This window comes from Drosophila willistoni (assembly GCF_018902025.1).
Source record: "Drosophila willistoni isolate 14030-0811.24 chromosome 2L unlocalized genomic scaffold, UCI_dwil_1.1 Seg196, whole genome shotgun sequence".
In the NCBI taxonomy this organism is placed as follows: domain Eukaryota; kingdom Metazoa; phylum Arthropoda; class Insecta; order Diptera; family Drosophilidae; genus Drosophila; species Drosophila willistoni.
The window spans coordinates 2,617,405-2,642,893 of NW_025814048.1; the positions used below are offsets into that span (position 1 = coordinate 2,617,405).

At 35.4% G+C, this 25,489-nt stretch overlaps 5 protein-coding genes across 6 annotated transcripts; 4 read left to right on the top strand and 1 right to left on the bottom strand.

The window, feature by feature from the left end:
* Positions 1-46: 46 nt before the first annotated feature.
* LOC6639628 (CAAX prenyl protease 1 homolog) lies at positions 47-1,754 on the top strand. Its single transcript, XM_002062634.4, has 2 exons — positions 47-228; positions 412-1,754. Exons 1-2 carry the CDS (start codon positions 136-138, stop codon positions 1,672-1,674), a joined length of 1,356 nt encoding a protein of 451 aa, XP_002062670.1. The 5' UTR covers positions 47-135; the 3' UTR covers positions 1,675-1,754.
* Positions 1,755-1,823: 69 nt separating this feature from the next.
* Positions 1,824-3,409, top strand: LOC6639698 (CAAX prenyl protease 1 homolog). Its single transcript, XM_002062633.3, has 2 exons — positions 1,824-1,957; positions 2,035-3,409. The coding sequence occupies exons 1-2, from the start codon at positions 1,856-1,858 to the stop codon at positions 3,289-3,291; spliced, it is 1,359 nt and encodes a 452-aa protein (XP_002062669.1). The 5' UTR covers positions 1,824-1,855; the 3' UTR covers positions 3,292-3,409.
* On the top strand, positions 3,408-4,970 carry LOC6639697 (CAAX prenyl protease 1 homolog). Its single transcript, XM_023181884.2, has 2 exons — positions 3,408-3,586; positions 3,655-4,970. The coding sequence occupies exons 1-2, from the start codon at positions 3,476-3,478 to the stop codon at positions 4,891-4,893; spliced, it is 1,350 nt and encodes a 449-aa protein (XP_023037652.1). The 5' UTR covers positions 3,408-3,475; the 3' UTR covers positions 4,894-4,970.
* A 41-nt stretch (positions 4,971-5,011) lies between these two features.
* On the top strand, positions 5,012-5,903 carry LOC111519816. Its single transcript, XM_023181882.2, has 3 exons — positions 5,012-5,110; positions 5,166-5,537; positions 5,603-5,903. The coding sequence occupies exons 1-3, from the start codon at positions 5,061-5,063 to the stop codon at positions 5,832-5,834; spliced, it is 654 nt and encodes a 217-aa protein (XP_023037650.1). The 5' UTR covers positions 5,012-5,060; the 3' UTR covers positions 5,835-5,903.
* Positions 5,904-7,381: 1,478 nt separating this feature from the next.
* On the bottom strand, positions 7,382-23,882 carry LOC6639669 (calbindin-32). 2 transcript variants are annotated; one of them, XM_023181859.2, is made up of 10 exons: positions 23,689-23,882; positions 23,507-23,592; positions 23,348-23,437; positions 22,003-22,089; positions 21,708-21,848; positions 19,848-19,903; positions 19,676-19,721; positions 11,901-11,912; positions 7,979-8,035; positions 7,382-7,913 (listed from the first exon to the last, which is right to left on the bottom strand). In XM_023181859.2, the coding sequence occupies exons 1-10, from the start codon at positions 23,837-23,839 to the stop codon at positions 7,695-7,697; spliced, it is 945 nt and encodes a 314-aa protein (XP_023037627.1). In that variant the 5' UTR covers positions 23,840-23,882; the 3' UTR covers positions 7,382-7,694. The 2 variants fall into 2 exon arrangements, with proteins under 2 accessions (XP_023037627.1, XP_002062666.1); XM_002062630.4 differs by lacking the exon at positions 11,901-11,912.
* Between the last annotated feature and the right edge of the window lie 1,607 nt (positions 23,883-25,489).

Consider the following 25,489-nt stretch of genomic DNA (forward strand, 5'->3'; position numbering starts at 1 on the left):
TAGAGATGGAAGTGGGCCTCTATTCTGACGCCCGTGACCATCTCTAATACCTGGCTTATTCGTGTTTGCTCTCATTTTCAGCCCCAGCAAATTTTTGCATTTTTTGGATGAATTAAAATTAATTGTAGCTTCGCTATGACTTCATTGGAGGCAGATACGGTGCTGTACAGCATTTTGGCTTTAGTTATTGTGGAAAATGTTCTGGAGATATATATTGCATTGAGACAGGTAAATAATACGAATAGCCGGCACATGTGTAAGGGGCGAGCGGGAGAGTGTGAGTGAGAGGGTAGATATGCCAAGTCAGGCGGCGCGTCATCAAGCAATTAAATTGTTTAATCAAATGCAAAGATAAATTTAGAAACGCCAATATCATTGACATTTCATTTATTTAACTTGCTCTATTTTCAGGTGAAAGTCTATCGCAATGCATTGAAAGTACCCGGGGAGCTCACCTCCCATATGAGTGACACAACATTCCATAAGGCGCGAAAATATGGCCAGGATCAGGAGAATTTTGGCATTTTCAAGGCATTGCTGATGGATGTTCTATTGCTTTGTGTGGAATTGTATATAGGATTGATTGCCATACTGTGGCAACACTCATTGGACATTGTCAACTATTTGCAATGGGATGTGAGCAACGAGATTGTGGTTAGCTGCGTCTTTGTGGTCATCTCGAATGTGTTGAGCACATTCAAGGCTCTGCCCTTTAAGATTTACAAGACCTTTGTACTGGAGGAGACGCACGGATTCAATAAGCAGACAGGCGGATTCTTTGCCTGGGATCAGTTGAAAGGCTTCCTTGTCACGCAAGTTTTAATGGTTCCCATCACCGCGGCCATTATTTTCATAGTCCAGCGTGGTGGTGATAATTTCTTCATCTGGCTGTGGTTATTCACGGGCATACTTTCCCTGGTATTGCTCACCGTTTATCCCATCTTTATTGCACCGCTCTTCGATAAGTACACGCCATTGGAAGCGGGACCACTGAGACAGTCTATTGAAGATTTGGCAGCCTCCCTCAAGTTTCCCCTTACAAAACTTTATGTAGTCGAGGGCTCGAAACGTTCTTCGCACAGCAATGCCTATTTCTATGGCCTGTGGAACTCAAAGAGAATTGTCCTATTCGATACCCTGCTCCTCAACAAGGGCAAATCCGATGACTCTGAGCTGTCAGATGATGAGAAGGGCAAGGGGTGCACAGATCAAGAGGTTCTGGCCGTTCTGGGTCATGAACTTGGCCACTGGAAATTGGGTCATGTGACCAAGAACATTATCATTATGCAGGTTCATTTGCTGCTTATGTTCCTGGTCTTTGGCTATCTCTTCAAATACGCACCATTCTATGAGGCAGTCGGTTTTGCGCCGGGCGTTCGTCCGATTCTGGTGGGCCTGCTGATTGTGTTCACCTATGTGATGGCTCCCTACAATGCCATCATGAATTTCGCCATGACAATTCTCTCGCGTCGCTATGAATATCAGGCCGATGAGTTTGCCTTCAAACTGGGATTCGCCGATCAACTGGGACAGGCATTGATCAAACTAAATCTGGACAACTTGGGTTTTCCCGTCTACGATTGGTTATACTCCACCTGGAATCACTCACATCCCACTTTACTGCAACGTTTGGCACGTCTCGAAGAATTGAAGGAGCAGAAGAAGTTAAAGTAGATACTAAGAGCAGACCAAAGTATAATTATTGTATACTGTTCCCATTTTTTAGTCCAAATAAAGGAACACACACAAACACACACACACACAATTATAATTATAAATCAATTCTATTCAAAATTCCGAAATATGCTTACATAAAAGCATAAAATGTCAAATTTCCAATTGTGGGGCAGCTAAAATGTCTGCAAACTTCTGGAACGATCCCGATCATTTGCTCCATATAATTATAACCATTCTAATTGTAGACAATCTCTGGAGTCTCTATCTGCTGCTACGTGAGGTGAAATGTTCCCCCCCAAAATCGTACCGAACCAAAAATTTGACTAACTTTGAAATGTGTATGTTTTTGCTCCTTAGATACGAATGGTATATCGGGTGGTGGAAGTGCCCGAGGTGATAAGTCCTTACCTGCCGCAGGAACTGTTTGAAAGGATGCGCAAATATAAACTGCATAAAAGTTGGTTTACCGTGGTGAATACTTTGGTTTTTGTGATCACAATTGGCGTAATTGAGTTATATTTCGGTTTCTATGGCTGGCTATGGAACTTGGCCACGAAATGCGCCGTAGCCCCTTGGATGGAGCACGAGACAGTGGTTAGCATTTTGTTTATCCTATTCCTAAGCACATATATGACAATTAAGGCTTTGCCGGGACATCTATATGAGACATATTGTATACCCAGTGTCCAAACGAAATATTATCCCCCGCTGGGGAAACGTATCCTTAAGGAGGTGATTGAAATAATTCTATGGCTAATGGTCATGATCGTTTTGGTGCTCGCCATTGTGTATAGCTTCATTGCCTTTGGAAACTATGCCCTATTGGGCATGTACCTCCTGTCCATAGTCTTCACAATTATTCTTATACTGATTGTTCCATTCTTGATTGATCCGTGCATAGGACATCGTGTGCCCTTGGAGGAATCAGCTTTGCGCACGGAAATGGAACGTCTGACCGAGGCAGTGGGTTTTCCCATCGAGCAGGTGCACATTATACAGGTCAATGATCCCAACACGGGCAGCAATGCCTTCTTCTATGGCTGTTGTTGCCTCAAGAGGATAGTGATATTTGATACGCTGCTTCTGAATCGAGGACAAAGGAATACCAGCGATCTATTGCCCCATGAGGTGGGCAAGGGTCTGCGGGATAATCAAGTGATTGCCGTTGTATCCCATGAGCTGGGTCACTGGATGCATGGACATTTCTATCGAGCCATTATTCTCTTCAAAATTCACATTCTGCTGACGTTTCTGCTATTCGCCCTGTGCTTTTCCCATGGACCCATCTATCAGGCAATGGGCTTTGAGCCGGGCGTCCAACCCATTATAGTCGGGTTTGTGGTCATGTTTGGTTTCGTTTTGACACCATATACGACCTTGGCCAACTTTGTTTTACTAACCAATACGCGGCATTTTGAGTATCAGGCCGATAGCTTTGCCTATGAGCTGGGCTATGATCGGGATCTGCGGGAGGCTCTACTCAAGTTGTATGCCGACAATTTGACATATCCCATCACGGATCCCTGCTACTCCTGCTGGAATCATACACACCCCACCATATTGGATCGTTTGGAGCGGTTGGAGAGTCTAGAGAGAGGAGAACGCTTTAGTTGACATTTCATTTCGAAATTGAAATTTTTGACACTTGCAACTCATAGCCGTAGTAAAAAAACTCAGCTCCCTTTGAGAATATCGAATATATCAAATGTTTCTACATATATTTTAAATTCAATTGAGTTTAGTAATTATTTATTTGTTTATATACATTTTTGTTTCCAGGGAAACATGATATATTTTGATGGCATTCTATGACAATTGGCCAAAAGTGGACCCCGAAGTCCTACTATGGCTCTTAATAGCTATATTAGTTGTAGATCACATGTGGGAGATAATCCTAACGATGAGACAGGTGAAAGATGGCGTCAAAGAAGGACAAATCCTTGTTCAAAACTAATAACTCTCCCTCTCTCTCTGTAGAAACTGGTTTGTCTGAATGCTATAATGGTACCTGAAGAACTGCGAATGGTTATACCTCCAGAGATTTATCATCGTGCCCGAATCTATGAGTTGCATAAGGCGGAACTTTTTATATGGAAACATGTCATTGATATGATTTTGAGTGCTGTGGAGCTTTACTTCGGTTTCTATCCCTTCCTCTGGGGTCTGGCTGTGAAGACTCTGAAACATCTTACGAAAAATGAGATCTTTATTTCGCCGATATTTGTATTCTATTTGACCATCTATATATGCCTGAGATTTCTGCCAACTTTGGCCTATGATAAATGCATTCTGGAGCTGCGTTATGGATCGCAAAGAAGGTTTCCCTGCTATTTGTATTTCTGCATTTCAATCATAGCGATTCTCTTGAGTCAACTGGTCCTCGCTCCGTTCACCATGGGCGTTGTGTTTTTTGTGACATTAGTTGGCTATTGGTTTTTCCTTTGGTTCTGGTTAATATGGGCTCTGTGCACTCTGATGTTGGTCTTTTTGCTGCCCTATTGCTGTATTCCCTGCATTGGTAGACAAGAGAGATTGCCCCAAGGTCCTCTGTATCAGGATATCAAGAAGGTTTGCGATATGACGGGATTCCCCATGGACCGTGTCTTCATCATACGGACCAAGACGATGCAATATAGCAACGCATATTTCTATGGCAGCTGTTGCCTGAAGAGAATTGTGATCTTTGACACGTTGCTGTACAATAAGGGTCTGGAACCCTCCCAACTGCAGCCATACGAGTTGGGCAGAGGTTTACCCAATCAGCAAGTGGCCGGAGTGGTTGCCCATGAGCTGGGCCATTGGAAGTACGGACATTTCTACAAGGCCACAGTGATCATGAAAGTTCATTTCTTTCTCACAATGCTGCTATTTGGTCTATTCTTCCATTGTCCCCAACTCTACGAGGCCGTACGCTTTCATCCTGGTGTGTGTCCCATAATTGTTGGCTTCATCATAGTTCTGCGCTTCGCCCTAACGCCGTATCTAACGTTGGCCAATTTCCTAATGCTGTGGAATCTGCGCCGTTTCGAATACACAGCCGATCGTTTTGCCCATCATTTGGGTTATTCCATTCAACTGAGGCAGGCTCTAATCAAAATCTATGCGGATCATCTCAGTTTCCCCGTCTATGATAATTGCTATGCTCGTTGGCATCACACCCATCCCACAATCTTGCAGAGATTGGCCTATCAGCAGAAACTCGATGTGGAGAGTTAATAGAAAATGGGAATCTAAATTGTATTTAAAGTAATCTTTGATTTTTGTTTCACTTATTGTTAGATGGAAATATATATTTCGTTTAGTTCATATTAATCTATGTATGTGTGTGAGTGTGTGTGTGTCTTGTGAATGTTTAAATTGTTTTGTTCAAAATATAAATCAACATGTCCTCCGTTGGACACATAACTAAATTGATTGTCAACATAAATAAATGGTAAGTTGGTGACTAGGACTTCAAGGATCTAATTTAACTTGCTCTATTCCTTTAGCCAAACCCGCATCACTTATGCAGATGGCTCTACACGTACGCTCAGTGCAAATCCTTCGGGTTTTTCATTTCATGCGATGTTACCTACTCCCAGCATTAAGGTTGATTCCAATCCAGCCACTGCCTTCCTTGCGAAACATTTCGATAGTGAAAATAATTTTCTTTTGCCACGGAACAATGATCATCGTTATGAATATGATCTGAGATATTGCTATACAGAGACTCTGGATTGGCCTAAGCTGCAAGTGGCTGAAATCAAGGAATGGCCATGGCCAAAAGAAGAATCTTTGCAGATATTCAATAGGTTTTGGCATTTGGATAACTGTTTTTGCAAAGATTTTGTGATCACTAATCAATTTCAGCATCCCAACTGGTAAGGAAACTTTTCTCAGTCTATATCTTCCCATGATTTATGTAAATGCTTTTCCTTTGTCCTAGTTTCTGCTTGCAAATCAAAGAGACCATGGATCATGTTAATGAAATGGTGAGTCTAGAAGATAATGATAAATCAGAAACGGGTGAAACCCTATTATCCACCGACTTGAATACCAAAATGATGAGTGTCAATGGTTATCTGAAAGAACTGAATGATCTCTTGGAATTGCAGGACAAACTCAATAAACGTTTGGCCAAAAAGAAAAGGAAACGCTTAAGCCTAGAGAAATATTGAAAAATTGCATTGTGTTTAGACGTATAGTATTTGTAGTTTAGTTTATTAAAACATTTTTCATTCCATAGAGTGTGTTGCTGTTGTTGTTTTTTTGACATATACGATCGATTTATCTATTTATATTTATAAGTATATATATATAGTTATATGCATGGTTTTGTTTTAGAGAATATTTTTCTATTTTTTTTCTTTTGTATATATAGAAAGTCAAGCTGATTTCTTCATTTGTGTAGTTACAATAATATCTTAAATATAGCATAAGTAGAATAGATTAGTTATATATATATATATTCCATATTTTTTACTTGGCATTTTCTGTTGTTTGTTTGTTGTTCTTGTTCGAGCTTAAGTAAGATTTTAGGATAATTCATTTTCTTTCGAAAATGGAAATCCAAAGTAAGATTATCTTGTGTTTAAAGCTTAGTTGTAAAATGTTGAAATCAAAACTTGGACAGAATCGATTGAAAGTATATTTGAAAATTCTGTGATAATTATCTATAATAGAGATAGCACCTTGAGGAGTTAAAAAGAAAATTCATGGCTTTTCATTTCCAATTAAGGTAAGTAAGTTTTAAAAAGTAAAAATTGGAGCATTTTTGTTCTGTTTTGTGACTGTTTCAACTTTTGGCCTGTCGCCTACAAGTAGGCTACAAAAAAACTTAACCGTTTGCCCAGACGGAAATGTGTGCTGGCGGGCAGAGAACCTCAGGTGGAAATAGATATAGATTTCGAACAGAACATGTCTGCTGAGAGTGGCACTCAAACGACAAGAAGGACTACTCTAAATCACGACTACATGCATTTGGCATAAGTGTAATAGCATTTCAGTTCCCTCCATCGTTTCATCCATTTGATTTTCTGGCCATGTTCATGTCTTTTGTGAGGGCATGCTGACGGTTTTTCTTTTTTATTTTTTCACCCAGTCATCTGGCATCGTGTTCGAGTGGCAAAAATCGTTTTTCTTGATTGCAAGGGATTTCCTTTTTGTTTTTTTTTTCTGTTTTTCTTGGCCATTGTTTGATAAAAGTAAAACTTATATACTACAATTTACTTTTGTTTCTTTCATTACACATACATTACACCAAAAATATTTTGAAGTAAATTTTCAATAAAAACGAAAACTAAGCAAAAATATATAAGTAGATTTTGTATTTTTTTTTGGTTTTGTTTATGTATATATAATTATTTGTTTTACGCACAATTATTAACAACAATTATCTAAAAATTCTTGCTACATATAATGCATATGTATTAATTTATATATAATTATATGTAATTTTAAATAAACTTTCTTTTTTTTTTTGCATTTGCATTTGCCATTTTGGTTTGGGGGTTTTTGATCTTACATTTAGCTAAAATTTAATTAAAAAACAAATTTAGTATTAAATAAAATCGATGTACTGAACTTTTTTGTTATTATTTTGCTTCAATAAATGGCTGGTTTCAAGTTATCTTTTATATAATATATATATATATATATTTAATTTAGATCATAAGATCCTTATCTTTTATTTTTCAAAGTACACACACAATAATATTTTTATTCGAAATTTAATTTTGCTTGATTATGTTTCATTTTGTGTTGTTTGTGTGTCATTTAGGAAATAGACTTTCAAAAGCTTAACATGCATAAACATTTGTTTTTTTGAAACATTTATTTTGTAGTATTTGTTTTATTTTCTTTTTCAATTCATTTAGATGAGAATAACTTGTGCTTCCTCATGTTTTTTGTTGTTGTTGTTTCATTTTTAAAGTAATCAATTTTCATATACTCCAAGACTTTTTTTTGCATTTCATTTACCACAAATTGGTAATCAGAAAAATATCTATTTATGCCAAGTAACAAGATTAAAATAGCATTTACTGCTCATCATCTGGTGATATTTTGGCCAAAGTCAATAGGATCATGGTTAGTTCTTTGCGTGAGATTTTGCCATGTTTATCATGGCCAACACCACGCATAATTGTCTCCTCGAATGCAGCCAAGTCCTGGGCATCGTAATCATCTTTCTTCACCAATTCCAAGAGATCCTTGAGGAAGCCCTTGAGTTCTTCATTCTCAATGGTGCCGCTGTTATCCTATTTGGATCATCAATACGTTATTAATAAAGAGGAAAATCTTTAATTTATATATCAAAACTTACACGATCGTAGAGTGAGAACACCTTTTCTATATCCTCTTTGGTCAACTTGGTGGCTCCCTATATACATGAAGAGCAAATAAAGAGTAAGAAGAAAAGGCAAATGAGACAAATTTTATTGAATTGATACATTTTAAATATATTTAAATAACTCCAACAATATATAGGTATATCAATATATATAACATGTTCTCAAGAGCACTTTTTAAGATTCTTATAATTCTTGCATATCTAAGAAAGTAGTATTCTATTAAAATTTGTATTTTCGAAAAATTTTCCAATTATTGCTAAATGGCATGTAAAGTGAAACGAAAAAAACTATCTATGACTATCATACAAGATATGCATCTAGGAAAATCAAATTTCAAAACAAGGTAACTTTGGTTGCCTTAGAAAAGGAATGTTTCTGAAAATATTCTCAAAAAGTTTCCGATATATAAAACGATTCGTTGAATGTTTCTTTTTCCCAGTTAAACATATTTAGAAAAATTGATTGATTTGTAATTTATGACTTAGTTTTTTGTAGAAACTTGTCAAAAAATGAATTTTTGTAATTTTCTTTCCTTTTAAAAGAATTTTTTGGGGTTGGGTAAACTTTTTGTACACAGAATCGAGCTGAGTTTATTATCTTATCTTGGCTTAAACCGATTTTTTTATTAGAATAATACTAAAAGACGGTGTTTGTCTGCAAAGGACTTCCATTTTAAGGAGAAGAAAAAGGGAAAGTTGTTTTTATTTTCCTAACCGTCAAAAAATGCTCTCAAAGGATTAAACAATTATTACAGCGATTTGTTTAAATTTCAACTTTCTTGTCTTTATTATCTTATGCATTTTTGTGTACAAAAAAGTTGAAACTTGAACATTTCATTTTCATGTGGATCACTTTACATAATAATAAGGTAAAGTATATTTTGTAATCTGCAATTACTTATATGTGTGTATGTAGATGTCAATGTATTTTCTAGACTACGTGTTTACGTGTGTGTGTGTGCACTCACTAATGTCATGTTATTTACAGAGTTTGTCAAACACATGCCATCATCATGCAAAGAGAGTGGGGGGAAATGATAATCGTAGTAGAAGGAGACTTTTGGTCTCCCCATAATCAGTTTAAGGATTTTTCATATATGTATATATTTGTTTCGTTTGTTTTTGGTTCACTTTTTTTCCTTCGTTTTAAGTCTTTTTATTATGCGAAGCAAGTTTTTATCCCTGTGGCATTATGTTTGTGCCTACAGCAAAACCAATTTCCATTTTCATATATGTCATACGCCATATTGGCTCAATAAACATTACAACCAATTTGTGTGTACAATCATCAAGGAGAAGGAGAAGAAAAAGAAAAAAAGCCACACAGAATCAAAAAGCAAAAAACAAACAGCGAAATTCCCCCTGGGATGGCCAAAAACATTTGTTATGTTAATGTGGGCAGAGACAGAGAGACAGAGAGACGGAGCGAGACATAAATTGAAAATGAAAACGAAAATGCGTTCAATTTGGCTTAAAAGCTTGATATTTGAGTAATTAATATGCATTAAATTGAAATATGGTAAACTGGAAGGTGAGGGTGAACCAAGTCGAAGGTGAAGAGACGAAGGTCTGCCCTATGCTTAGTTAATACATATATTGTAGCATACTTTTGAGCGTAGCGTGGGAAGATTTATTGATTGCATTTCTAGCTACGTAGCAGACTTTTCTCTTGCCTTGCTTGGCAATCCTGCGGTAATGCACACAAGGACATGCAGCATATTCTTTTCGGTAAGGGGCGGGTACGGGTTGTGTCTTACGGGTTAACAAATGTTATTGCGTAAGCGTAGCATTTTCGTTTTGCGGTGGTCTTAAAGGATTTTCTTGTGGCCGGATTAGAAATCCATTAAATCTTCTCCTTTTCTTTTCAGGCTTTAATCAAATTTACAGCAAATCTCACACGAATGGAATTTAACGCCCACACACGCACTCATACCAACACATACACATGTAGGCCACAAAGTATGCTGTATATATTTTGACAAATTGCACACACTTAAGCCACCATTTTTTTCCGTTTCCGTTTGGGTCGACTTTGGGCACGTTTCTGGCCACCCCATGATAAAATGAAGTAATTATTTTATACTTCAACACTTTTTGAAAGCCATTTCAAACAAAAAACAGGCGGCCATTATTCCCGCATACCATCGAGCCATCCCCCAAACCTCAAGCAACAAGCAGCACCCACCATCACCCACTACCATCACCTCAATGACTAAATTATGCAAAAGGTTTTTGTTATGGGCGACAGCGGGGCGAACCCTAAGGGCATCCTGAGGAACACATCGACGTATAATTTCTGGACCTCATCACTTAGTCTAAAGCTGCTCACGTACATGCACTTATCGTACATGAAATGGGCCAAAGTGGAGCCTACAAACGCCCACAAATGTCTAATTATGAGGACACACACACACATACATAGTTGTCATTTATGATGGAACTTTGCCTTGAATTCAGTTGGCTAGACAGACCAAAAGCCGGCCAGACGGCCATCGATGTGTTGATTAAGCAAATGTCTAATTCAGGATGGCCAAAGTGAAATGCTTTAGGTAGGTATGAAATTAGATGAAAGCGGATTATGGATTAGAAACTTGTAGTTTACAAATTGCATTCCATCATAATGGAGCTGGGGAATAAACTATTTGCAAAATGCCAATAATTTCCCATGACATTGTCCAATAAGAAGAGATTGTATTAAGCAAAACAGCAAGGACTTGAAGGTCCTTTGAGTTGGTTTCACTAACGAAAGGCAACAATTAGTAAGTACTTTTGTGTTGCTAATCAAATTTTAGTGGTTAAGCTGTCTGCTAATGCCTTCATATATCTTTCAATCTGTCAATTACTTATATACAGCATTTGTGTTTAGCTTAGATATAGATAAATAAGTCTTAGTTGCTCTGGTTCCACAAATGGTAGAGAAAATATATAATAGAGTATGATCCGATAGAATAATTTCAAAACGAATCTAACGATTGTTTGATTTGCACTTTCAGAAGGCAATGAAATGTTTAACTAAGAATTGTTATGAACAAAATCAAACTTCTTACAAGTTGGTCTAAAATGGAAGCAAAAACATTTATATCAGGTATTTAGCTAACCTAAAGTAAACTTGCAGTAGAGTAAACATTTTAAGTAGGCAGGTGCCTGAAATGGAATTTATCATCGATTTCCGTACTCAATTTGCAAGTTTTGTTAAACAATTTCAATTTAGCTTAAACAAGCAACAAGCAATAAGCAACATAAAATTGTTTCTTTCACCCAAACTAAAATATTTCTATATATAAATTCTTAGCTTTTCCTTGATTGAATCTTTGTGTAAACTGTTTTTTATGGTAAAAATAAATATAGACGGATCAAAATTGTTAAGCCAAGCATCATCAAACATTCATTCTATAATAAAAGAAAAGAAAAAACCAAAAAAAAAAAACATGCAATTGGAAAAGCTATCCAAACACAAGTTGTTATTCAAATGGTATTCAAAGCATTTTCATTGAAAAAGAAAACCTCAAGCCAAATGAAAATCAATAGGTTCTTGTGTATTTATGGTTAAGTATTTTCTATTACGATTTTTGGCCAGCAAATATAAAAGGGAAAACCGTTAACACAAATTTTCATCGTCACATTTAAATGAACAAATAGAGAAAACAAACAAAAAAAAAAACAAAAAAATTGGGAAAACAATTGAAACAAAGTCAAGCAATTTAATTGAATGCTGGTCAGGGAGTTGTTTGTACATAAATGTGGAAAATGCGGAAAAGTGTTTTTCCCTGTTATATTTTCATTCACTCTTTTTTTCTCTTTTTATTTCTTTTGTTGTTTCTGTTGTTCTTGTTGTTGTTTTTACTGATGTTTTGTTGGGACATTTTGGTTGTTTGTTTGAAAAATAAATACTTACATCAATGCCCTCCTTTTTTTTTATTTTTTGATTGTGTTTAATTTGGCAAATGTTTTATTTTTTGTTGTTGTTGTTGTTGTTGTGTATTTTGCATTGTTATAACAAAGAGTTGTTGTAGTCGGTTGTTTTTTTTTTATTGTAGCCAGTGCAATTGATTTGCAGGTCGATTTTATTTACAGCAATGACCAAAATATTTTTATTTTATTGGTCAATTTGATTGTTGAATTGTTTTAAAGTTGGTTTTTTAGTTTTAATAGCATTTTTTTTGTTTTTTTAAGTAAGAAAAGTTTTGTGGCAGCCAAAAAGTTTACATCACGTGCATAGTAGATTTTAGTTAAATATATATTTTAGTTGTTGTTATTGTTGTAGGTTGTAGATAGTTGTTATTATTATATTGATTTGTTCATATTGTTGTTGTTGTTTTTGTTGTTGATATGAAACAAAAATGTAGGTACAAGTGTTTGGTTTTTTATGTTGTTAGAGATTATATAGAAAATATATGTAAGTAAGTTAAGTATATAAGATGTAGATTTTTAGTTTTTGTTTTTTTATATGTTATGGACAAGTTAAAGTTGTTAAGGCATAAAGTTGCAATAGTGGGAGAGAGAGAGAGAGAGAGATAAAGAGCAAGGTTTCGCAGGTTAGGCAAAGGTGGGAGGAGAGGAGATAAAGTAAATCAGAAAGTTAAAAAAGTTTTAAATTGAACATAAAATTGATTTTTTATAATTAAAAATTTCTATTTGGTTGATTTTAAACAAACTGACAAAACTTTAAATGGAAATCAGATTCATTTTCCGAGTTTTGTGATGGAAATAGTTTAAATATTTGCAGCGTGTTTAAATTTTAAGTAAGTAGATTTAAAATATAAAATTCTCGATTTACAAGTTAGTCAAGAACGCAAGAGAAATCTTATAAATCGAAATTAAAAATGGTATTAAGGAAAAGCATGTAAATTTTAAAAATATCTTAAAAAGGTTTGATAATAATCAAAAAAGTACCCCAAAACAATCAATTTAATTAATATAAGTTAATTCTTCTTAATGATAATAATAAGATCAAAAAGTATAAAAGGATTTGGAGCAACAAAATAAAAAATTCTATACCAAATCTTTTAAGAATAAATGGTTCACCATATAAATCATGATATGAGGAATTATTTAAAATTTTGCCAGTTTGTTTTATTTAAAAATGTAAATAGAAATATTAGTTTAGTAGTTAGTTAAATGTTTAGTCTAGGTTTTAGTTGTTTTGGCTTTTGATTGATTAGTAAGCTAAGAGTTCCAGCTAAAATGCAGCAAACTTAAAAATTTGTTCAATGTTATATTAAGTATACGTCTAGTAAAACATAAGCTAACCATTATGCATGACCAATACTGGTTTGTGTGTGTGTTAGTGACAGAGTGTATGTGTGTGTGTGTGCATAAAAACAGAAGATTTATAGCTGCAATTAATTTTTAGTTGCTCACGCTAAATGAAATCTAGTTAAATTGAAATTGAATTGTATTTTCTATCACCTAGCGTGGTGCAAGTGTTTGAAAGGTGAAAAGAAGAAAAAATGGTAAAAAATATATATATATAAATACAACTAAAAAGCGCAAAATTGTCTGTGCCAGAAACTCGAACACGTTTTCACTTAACTTGCTTGCAGTGAAATGGAGAAGCATCACCTAAATGCAACACCTTTTTGCTGTCTGTGGGGTTGAAAGTTAAGTGAAATATCCGTTGATATCCGCAAAAAAGGAAAAGAAGGTCTCACCTAGCCTCGACCGACACAAATTTCGCCCTCTCTCACTTTCTCTCGTTCTCTTTTGACAGTTGTTGCGCAACAAAATTAAAGAGGCAGAAAAAAAAAATGAAAGCCGTACAATGTTTAGTCAGCCGTGGGCCATTATCATATGCTACGAGTAGTAGTAACGACGTCTCCTCTTTCACTCTTTCTCTCTCGCTCTGTCCGTTGTCCTGCGACATTTACTGCTGCTGCACATTATGTCACTGGCCATTGCGGTGCATGCGGCGTATACGTGATGTGCATTAGCATAAAGGTTTTTGCCATTCTGGCCAAAAGCCAAACAACCCCCCGCCGCAAAAGGCACAAAAAAAAAACCAAACCAAACCAAACGCTCTGCGGAAGCAGCAGCTGCAAATGAAAGTCTTGTTCAGACACTAGACCAAGAACAAATTGAATTCGGGAAACTGGGTCTAGACTTTCAAGAGGGAAATGCTTTTGCATGTAGTCCAGTGTTTGACTAAACTTTTGAGGCCAAGTTTTTGGCCAAATGAGCAATTGCTCATAGCTCATACCTGCAGCAGAAGGCGAGTCCTTTCACATACATAACTCACTCTCAGCCTGTCACCATTTTGTGGTTATAATAATGTAGGTACATAAAAAGGGGAAAACTGAAGCAGCAGCAAAAGTATAAAAGTTGATGCATTTTATTGCTTACAAAATGTTAGAGGTACATAATATGCACCTCCAAGCTAAATGTGCTGGAAATGCCAATTTTATGGCCACTTAAGCTTGCGCCTTTTCTCTCAGTGTTTTTTCTCGCTCTTTCTTTTCTGTTTTTATGGCATACTTGCGGCCACTAATAAGTAAGCACGAATACTGGCAACAAAGTTCCGGTCAGGTGTGGATGAGATGAGATGAGATGGCATCCCTTTAGTCCTGCACACTTTATTACCATTCAGAGAGTACATATACATATATGCGTATATATTTAATAATGATGCGATATCATAATTGTATTTCACTGAATTGGAATAAGTGATATAATGGGCAACCTTGTTGTGCCTCGGTTACATGGGAATATGAGATTAAATCCTGACATTGTAAATGCCAACTTACATTACATCCACAACTATAACTACTACTATGTGGGCTTGACGGGGCGTAGCGACTTCACATGTGTCAATAAAAGCCAAATAAAATGTCACAAAGGCAATGGCAATAGCTACGTGCCGTTGCCAACGACTTGAATGCATTTCTGCACATTGCTCATACGCCACACTGCACACACACACACACACACACACAGACGCACACTCGTCTCGAGTCTCTGACAATTGCCATTTCTAAGCCATTGTTTGACTTTAGACCACAAAAACGAGACGGAGAGAAGCATGAGAGAAATGCAAATCGAAACATCTACCCAGTGAGATAAAAAATCTAGTTGATACAATGATGTGGAAACCAAAGATGGCAACGCAATTGTTATACAGCTGTGATGACAGCCATTAATACCAGTCAGAAGGAGAGAGGGGGCTAGGATTGTGTGTTGGGGCATTTTTACCACAAAAGACAGGAACAAAAGAAATGTGTATGTGTGTGTGCTAGACATGGTATCACATCAATTGTGGCTTGCCTTATAATATCCATCAATCTAAATAATTTTTAACTTATAGGTTGGGGGAACATTTTAAAACAAACTATTTCAATGGGATATTTTACTAAAAGAATAGCAATAAATCTCTAAAGTTTTCTGAATCTTAAAAAGGGAGTCACTCAAGGAACCAATGGCTCAGTTTAGTGTTGAGAATAGATTCACCCTCGAAGCAGGCAGAGCAGTATTCTTGAATTGCATTAAGTTAGTAACTTTTAGCAGAAAAAATCATTTGTATTAACTAGCTATTTAATAACTGTCGGTAGGCAGTAGTGAGCTCTAGTATTTTATTTATAAAATGGCATCAACATTTTTCAATTTCATTGCGGTTAAAGAAGCTAAATTGTTAAAAAATTGTTGGCTTGTTTGACTAAGTAAAATCCCAAGTTTATATTTTTATTGTTGCCTACTTTACGGGTAATTATAAAATCAGTTGCTTTTTTACTAGAATTCACTTATAATGAAATATTAATTATGAAAATTAAACATTTGGGCAATTCTTTAATTGCAATTTTATTAAAAAAAAAACAAAGATATTTTTACAATATTTATTATATTGTTAATTTTAAACAAAAGTTCGTAAATATTTTATTGAACTGTAACAAGAGATTAGTTTTGGCTTGTTATGATTCCAAACATCTGATTTGAAATTAAAGATACATTAAAATCAATATGAACTATGTGAGCAACTTAGTTGGTTTGAATAATGGGTTTCCCAGAATAAAAGAATTATTCTAACCAATCATTTAAAGGGTGGTCCCTAGAGTGGGCTCCACTTCTGGCTAATGCGACAGTTTATGACAAAAACAAAAAACTATGAAATTATGAAGATAATAAAAAAAATCGTTGACCCCTTAAATATAAGCGGCTATGGGAATTGTATGGCCGGAGACATGCTAATCCCTCGAATGTTGGATGTTAACTATTTTTAATAATTGACAAGGGAATAACATTTGGTTTTCGCTTAAATCTAGGCCATCAGACTAATTTATTTTTCAAGTGTATGCAAGTGAAGTGGCATAAACATCTATTTAGTTGCTAACATCATATGGCAAGAGCGTCAATTGAAATTATTCATACGCAATGTTGCACAAGTCAGTTTCAATGGCAAATGGAAACCGGGGGAGAAAGTGCAAGAAAGTAGATACAACATTTTGTGACAGGAGTATTGGAAAATTTAAGTTCTAAGACTTTACCTAACATGCCATGCCCACCACAAACATCACCCAACCTTTCCCCATTTGTAGATATACAACCCAACCCAAACCCCATCGCACTATGTGCCCCATGTGAATGCTGTCAATAAGCAGCGTCAATGCGACTGTGGCACGTACATTTACAGCAAATAACAATAAGCACTTGCAACTGGCATTTCGGAACGGTTTCTCTTGCCTGCCTTTCCTTTCCTATGTTGAATTTTGTGTTCTAATGTGGAAGCCACTTGATTACCAAGAACAACAAACTCAGTGTATGTACATACACAAGTCTAGCAACAACAAGGAGTACGAGAACGTGAACGACAAGAACCAAATTGAGGTTGGTCTTTTGTTAGACAAAGACCAAAAAGAAAAGAGTTTGCTTTTCCTCGTTTTTTTCCTTTTTTGGCAAACGAAATATATTTCGTTACCAGGGGCACTCAGGCGTACATAATACTATTTAAATGAAATGCTGCCGAAACGGAACGAAGTATCACAGAAAATTTAATTAAATTAAAGACAAATTCTGTTAAATTTAAAAATTTAGGAATAAGAATTCCAGTTATTAGTGGATTTTTCCTGAAAAAAAACTTAAAAATTTGGTTTTTTCTTCTTTTTAAAATAAAGCTATTTCAGCACAAAAAAGAGAGCTCCGAACAAAGAAAATCCTTTACAAATTGTTTCTAATAAAATCATATTACAATTTGCTCAATATTGCATTGTTTATTTAGACAACTTAAAGGGAAAGAAATAGAAAGAAAGCGATTCTTTTATAGTTGAAAAGGGGCTCAAATTTGCTGATTCACGCTATTTTTTAGCGTTTTCCTCTAATTATCTGATTATAGCTTTAAAAAGGAAATTCTGGAGTAAAAAAGCGCCTAGTTCAATTGTAGCCATTTTCTGTAACTTTATGTAACTTTATGTCTTTACAATGGAAATCTATTTTAAATCGACTAGTTTTCCAAATAACTTTTAGAATTTGTCAAATGAAAACTTTTGTAAACAAAATCTTTGAATACTTATTCGATTTCTATTCTTTCTTTTGATAAGTTTTTTCATAGTAAAATAAAATAACAAAAAAGAAGCAAATTTTATATTAATTTTTTTCGTCGTTTCATCTGACATACAATTTAGGGAATGAGTCTTCAATAGAAAATATCCAACTCGATGGTTTTGCTCATTGCTCATGCCAATTGCTAGCCAAAAATCCTGCTGAGCATGCTAAAAGCTTCAGAAATAAACGAAAAGAAAGAACGAGGGAAAGAAAGAGGCCCTTGCGGCAATATGACTAGGACACAAACTTTTGGCCCAAAACTTGGTTCAAGTTGAATATTTTTCTTTTTGGTTTGTCTTTTTTTTTTGTTGGTTTGCTTTTGTTGGGCAGGCCAAATTACGTGCCCGTGTGTTTTGTGTTGAATGGAATGCCAGCCAACCAGCCATTCTGAGTGGGTCCCTCATACAAGCTCCGAGCTCCATTTAACCCCAATTGGCACATTAATTTTTGTCAGCTTGGGATTTGTCTGTCTGTGTGTCTGTTTTTTCGTATTTTGTTTAATATAAAATATCAAAATAAATTCGCCTTGTGTATTTTCTGAATCTCCAAAAGGCAATTACTCAGTGAAGTTTTGTCGGCCCGCCTCTTTCTCTCCCTTTCTCTGGAGACAAAATGGTTGGATAAAGTTTTTCTTTCGCTGATTTGACTAGAAGGCAACACCTGTTTGCTAATTATACCACAAAATGTCGCCTAATTGGCAAAAAAAGGGGCCATCCTCATGTACATTTGTATGTATATGTAGAAATTTTCGTCTGTTTGTACGTAGGTGAAAATTTCCATTCAAATGTTTTAGCCATTTTGTTTTCGTTTAGGCATTTCGTTTGCTTTTTTTTTTGGTTTGTTGTTTTTTTTTTTATTATCCAATTCGAGTGGCATTAAATCGTCTGACGTATGGAAAAAGGTAAAAACGGAAGCGTCTACGTCGTCAATTTGAAGGAGAGATGAGTAAGAGTAGTGGGGTGGGAAACGGAGAAGAGGCCGGCGGTGTTTAGTAAATGTAGGAGAGGTAGCGAGGAATTGTGTTCAAGTGAAATTGATTTGGTCGGCCCACGCTTTTTATGGCTTTCTATGGAGCATTCCAGTGTTATACAGGTGTTTGGCGTCACGCATACGCCGTGTTGCCATCATTTCTGTTGAGCTTGGCAATTCAGCTGCCCTCCCACTCCCACTTCCGACCTATTGGTTCCTTCCGCGCTTGGCTGCTTTTTATTTTACGATTGTAGACAATATTTCGTCGTGGTTTTTCTTTTTCTTATTTTTTTTTTCGTATACAAGACAAAAGCTATTCTTGGCATGGCTTCATTTGTATTTGTTGTGACGCAGCTTGAATTTCAAGGTAAGAAGATTCCGTTGCGGGTTTTATGGCTTTGCAATTGGAAACTGTTTCTGATTATATCATATTCCAAAAACAATCGCAAAGAAATTTTTGCTTGGTAAAGCAACAAATTTATGTCGATCGAGTGGGTCACGAACGAAATTTTATTTTGTATCTAAATAGATTTATTTTCGCAACCTAAATCAGGACAAAACCTTTTTATCTTTAACCCAAATCTGTGAAATGCTTTTAGACCCTACTTCGAAAACTGCTGGGAGCTAGGGATGTAAATTAGTGGGAATTCGCTCGCTAAAGTATGCAATAAGCTGTTGAAGTAGAATGTCTCGTCAATTGCATACTTTAGGGAGACAATTTCTCATCTTCCATATCTCTAGATCCTCTTTTAGAGTCTCAAGCACAGACAAAAAATAAAAGCAAAATCAAAGAAAATAATTGTAAATTAAAAAAGTAAAAGTATTGTTCTTGTATTTGTGTTAAAAAAAATTATCTTGCTTTAAAGAGAAATGCAAAAGCTAATTTTATGTTTAGTAAATCTGTACTAAGTTCAGAACTAAAAAAAGAAAAACTAAGACCTAAGTGCTAGTTATTTTGTGTGTGTCTAAGTGTTTCTTTTTTGTTTTTCGGTTTAAAGCCTTTATGTCTGTGGAGTATATGACCGCCAATGTGTAGATAGTTACGATAGTTCCATCTTAGCTTACACGCACTATCATGAACCGAGTTGTAAACGAATTATGGTTGATCGAATCAAATCGTATCGTATCGAATGGGTAACGATACTTTTATTTTTCTTTTGTTTTACCCCCACTTACCTTGAATACCTGACGGCAAAGGAAATTCTCTTTAACCGGAAGTAATCTGTAATGAATAATTTAGGCATTTAAAGACGACATTGATTGAAGGGGCCAGACTGGAGTAGATACATATACATACATATGTGTGTGTATATACATGTAGTAGATATGTATAAAATTGATTACTTACTTGGCCATTTCTGAGAGCTGCAAGCGGCCATCTTTGTTGGCATCGAATACTTGTAGCTGAAACAGAAAACATATCAATGAAATATTTATACATCAATTACTGCTTAATTAATGAGCAAAAACAAAAAAAAAAAAAGAAGGAATTACCACACGTATGTTTTATGTAGATACTCATACATATATGTTAAATGAAAATGTATTACAGTTTTGTTTGGTGCGTGCTTAATTTAAGAATTTGCCGCTTTAATATCAAGATTTTAGTGCTATCAAACAATAAACAAAGAAACTTTTAGCTGCAGGCACTTTAGAAAGTTTATTTCTTGTCTCCGACCCGCATTTGACTTGCAAATGAGTCGCCAGACAAAGCAAAAGAAGTTTCTCTTCTCGATGGGTGTGTGTTTGTTTTTTATTTTATCATAATTTATTGTAATGCTTGGAACCCCCAAAAGTATGCACTGATTATTATTAAAAACCACTAATGAGTCGCCTGAGAGCGATGGGCGGAATACATGGGTGGCATTTGGGTTCGTGTTTGGGTTTTTGAGGGCAGGATGACATAATGAACTCTGCTGCGTAATGAACCCAGCCCAGCTCACACATGAGCGCTTCCGTTTGCCATCAAGTTTTTTAATTAACAACATTTTTGGCCTGCATATAAATTTCTAGTTGTTCATTCTCTTTCTCTCTATCTCTCTCTCTTGGCTTTTTGGCATGAACACAAAAGCAAAAATAAATTAATTGCAAAACTGTGTGTCGGATCACTGTTAAGCGCATAATGTGAGTGTTGACGATGAAAGACAGAGACAGAGATGGCGAGAGCGAGAACGAGCTAGCTGACATTAATGGTGATTAAGTAGTGTAAGCTGCAACTCAACTGCAACTGATTACAGTGACATTCAAGAACATGTCAAAAAGGCAATAGATTACAGGTAGTTCAGGGTTGCATTTTATATTTCGTGTAAGGAATTCAATATTGTCATCATCATTAAAAAATCTAGTTTTTTAAACAATACGAGAATTTTCAAGGTCCAGGAAATAAAAGTGGATTCCATCCAAGACTGGATGGATGGATTTCACATTAAACCAACTTTTCTCTTTTTTTCTCGTTGGATGACAGCTAACTGCCAAATTGCCAAACTTGTTCTCAATTAGATAAAAAAAAGCTTAAATACCAAGACTACAACGGAAATTAATGATATTTCATGGAATTTCCATATAATATATCAAGTCATAAATGCATTTAAATAAAACTAAACAAAACAAAACAAAAAAAACTAACCATCTATATTAAAAATAAAATTGTTTGACTAAAATACGAGAAACAACTTTAAAATTTGTTGATTAATGTTAAATGAAATGGTTTTAATAATGGTTTCCCAATTTTAAAAAAATGTTAATTAAAATGATTTATAGATAAAAAAAATGTAGCATAAAATAGTTTTATATATTCAGCTAAGATATAAAAAAGTTTAAATGTTATCTCAATATATTTTAGCCATAAATAAATGCAACCAATTTCAGCAATTTAATAACGGTCAACAAAACAAAGAGAAAGGTTGACATTTTTGAATGTTTTGGCTTTAGTTTTAAGCCAAAAAATTTGTGTATAACATTTTTCCTAAAAACTGTTTAAGTACGCAGAAATTTTACATTGAAAATGTACTTAATATCAATCATTTGAAGTTTGAGACCAAGATAAATGTTAGGGAAACATTGTTCTATTTACATTTAAGTTTAATCAACAAAAATTTCACTTAAAGAGAATAGATATAAGCTGACTGTTTATTTTAATATTTTGTTAATTTTGGGCACTCAGTTGATCCATTTAGAAAATTAAATGGAATTGCCTTTAGTAACTTACCATTGTATCGGTGTATTCAATGAGCTTATCCTCAGACACGTCATTGATCTTTTTGGCCTCTTTGAGCAAGTCGCGCAAGAAATTCTTGAGCTCATCCGCTTCAATGTAACCAGAGTTATCAGTATCGTATTCACGCCAAATCTAATGGAAACAAAATCAAAAGAGGCGTCAGGGGTCAAAGTCACAGGTCGAGTCAAGTCAAGTGCGAGGGGAAGAGTGTTTAGAAAATTAATTAAGGGGACACATGCTGGACCTTTTTTCCGATTGTATTTTTGGTCATTTTTCTTCTCTTTACCTTCATGAATTCAACGCTTGATTCCAAGGGGTTATCGAAGCGGAAAAGCAAAAGGAAATTCTCCTCCATGGGCAAAAGTTGAGCGAGCTGTAAAGTAAAAGTAAAGTGTAAGCAAAAATAAATAAAAAGAGGCGAAAGAAATATATTTATTTTTCTGTCGCATTGTAGAATTGTGTTTTGGGTTATACTCAGTTTAAATTGGATTAAGTTGAACTTTATGGGAGCGAGAAGCAGGCAAGGAAGGAAAAAAGTTTTTAATAACTACAACTACAGTGGGAGAAAGAGAGGGAAGCATTACGCCTTTTGCAATTTAAGATGCAAAAAAGAGTTTCTTGTTGCACCACAGAAAACTTTGAATTCTGAGTTTCCTCTTGATCCTCTTGCTCCCCTTTTGCAATTTAGGAATTTTAACTTTTAATCAACTATTGGCTGCTTTATGGGGTTTTTTTTTAATCTCATTAAAAACTTTCCACTGTCATTATTTTACACATAAGTCTTGTTCAAACATTTTTGGTTAATTAGGTTTTGAGTGAAACTTTTTGAGGGCCATTTCGATAGCTAATCCATCAGATGACAATGTGTCATAGTTGTCAGAGGTTGTGTTCTACCTCGACAATTGAGTGATGAATGTGATAAAGACTTGAACTTTTTTCACTTCTCTACTCGGTTACATTTTTCTTTCGTTTTTTTTCTTCTCATTCCTTGCTCATTTATCATAACTGTTTTGTATAAACTTTGCTTTTAAGTATACTTTATTATTTTCTTGGCCTCTATGTACTTTCCACTCAATCGCGCGCACACACACACACACACACACAAAAGGTCTGGCAACGTCTTCAATTAAAAACTCATTTCAAGAAAAAGAAAGAGAAAAAAACTTTTTGCCACTTGCTACAAACTTTTTTTGTGTTTTTCATTATATTGCTTTTTCATTTTTCTTTTCGAGGGGGTGGAAAATGTCAAATAAATTATTGGAGATTGGTCTCAGGGTCGTGAGACATTTAAAAAGCAATTTGAAATGGGCGAAAGACATTGCGTTTTCCCCAAGCAAACTAAAGAGAAATGAAAAGGCATTACGCATACGACATGTGGCCACAATTGGAAGGAAGGCGTGGGCGTAACTACAACTCGAATGGTTGGGAAACATAATCAATAACATTAATCATACGACATGTGTGACAAGATAACTATGACTAATTAAGCAATAACTAACTACACCCACTAATCCCATGACTTATAGTTCATGACTTTCGATTGTGAGTGTGACTTATAAATAACTCAATGTCTTTATGAGTCATGGGAAATCGTTTGGCTAAGCTATTGAACATTTTGTTGGCCTTCTTACCTCTCTAATGTCAATTTTGCCATCTTGATTATCATCGTAGGCCTCCATGAAGCAAGATTTCAACTCCTCCAGCATGGTGTCGGTCACCGCCTTTTGTCAGTCGAATGGAAAGAGAAGTCCCAATGCATATCAAATGGATATCAATCAAATGTGACTTACCTCTGGACTGATGTCAGTGGCATTGGCACTGGCCACAAATTCCCTCAGAAAGCCATCCAATTCGGTGCCCTCAATGTAGCCATTGCCTAAGAAAACACAAAATAAATGGAAAATTGAAGTCAACCCTTTTTCTTCCTTCCTCTCTCTCTCTCTCTTTCTTTCTCCTTCTGTGGCTCTCTTACCATCTTTGTCGTAATGTGCCCAAACATCCATAAACTGATTGGCCGATAGCTTCTTGAGCTCACGTGATTCTGGATCACGATATTGACGCATAAAATTGTGAGCCTTTTCGATTTGTACACGTTTGGCAGCTGCTGCGGCGGCGGAATCCATTTCTCTAACTTTTCTTTTGGCTTCTTATTACAAAGAAAAAGATCTGCAAATGAGGTACGAAAAACAAACGAACAATGGTTTTATATACTTTAAATTCAATGTGACTGCTGGTTAAGTGGTTTGGCGGCAGCTTGTTTGCCACGCCCCCCTTTTTAAAAGGGCGCAAATTTCTTTTTAGTGTTTTTGTGTATTGCGTGCGACTAGTTAATGCTTCCATAGATTTGTGAACAGATGGCAAACATGCAATCGGTTCCTTTTATTTTGTACTTTCAAATCAATAAATATAAATTATATAGTTTCGAAAATTCGAGGGCAATTGGACAACAATGTCTGATATGTATCCTTGAAACTTTACATTTTCTATACTTAAGATAAGTTGAAATGAATGAAATCGAATGTTTTTCTAGTAGCACAAGTTTCGGGGTGGCAGCTAAAATTCTATGTTGGGAAGTCATAAAGAGCTTTAATTGCATTTGGGTAGAAAAAGTATATTTCAGGCGACCCAATAGGTTATTTTATATAAGTGGAAACAAGTAACTGGCAGGTTCGGATGTCTATATTATTTGTCTCAAGAACTTAAGTCTTTTGTTGTTCTGTTCAATCAAACGCTTTGTTTGGCTTTTAGATTGGTTTGGATTGGATTGAATTTGGTATTGAATTTTAAAAGACACATAATGATAATAGTCAATCAGGTTAATATAAGTTTTTTTTGCATTCAGAATTTCATCTTGGCACTAAGTTCTTTTTCATAAAATTCTATCATTAATTAACCAAAAATCTAAGCATAACACTTCATGTTTTTTCATATCCAACTATTGAAATTAACGTTTAATAGTTCAGTGAAAAGTAAAAATATATGAGAAAATGTTTCCAACCTTGTATTGTTTCAAAATTTTTAACTGAGCAGCCTTAAACTAGTTGGAAATTACATATAGATAAAGCAGAAAAGAGGAGTACATAATTTACAACTCAAAAGTACGTTTTATATATTTGCATAGTCGGTCTATAATTTATTCCAAAAGTTGTTAGGTGTTAATAGAAATTTAATTCAGCCAGAAAATGTTCATCATATTCAATTTGAGATACATTTTTAGCTGTCGGTGAAAAATTTAAATAATGTGTTTTCCTGTTGTGTCATGGTCTGGCTTAGAGCCATTTCGACAGTAGGAACTAAAATAAAAACAAAAATTAGTGGGGCCAACCAACATATTATTGGCTTAGTGCTGATGTGGGAAATTGTGTAGTAAAGGGAGCAAAGGCAACAATGAAATTAATAGCATAAAATACGCACCACACACACACACACACACTCACACAATATAATAAAGGCAGAGTGATGGCGGTGGAATGGAGTGCGGGGAGTAGGAGGTCATCGCCATGGGAGTCCTTTTAACAAAGGAAGCGAAAAAGCGCAACTAACAGGATTAGAGACCTGCATATAGAGAGATTGTAAAACAATGTATGGGAAAAGAACGGTGGCAAAGTGCTTTTACGAGGGGTAAGGGGGGGGGGGGGGGGGGGAGGGTATGTGTTACTGGTGGGTGGTTTTAAGTGTTGGCCTTTTTAGCTTGACCCGTAGCACATTTACAGGCGTCAAGTTGAGACAAAGAGCCATTCTAACACACACACCCCGATAGATAAGAAGCAAAA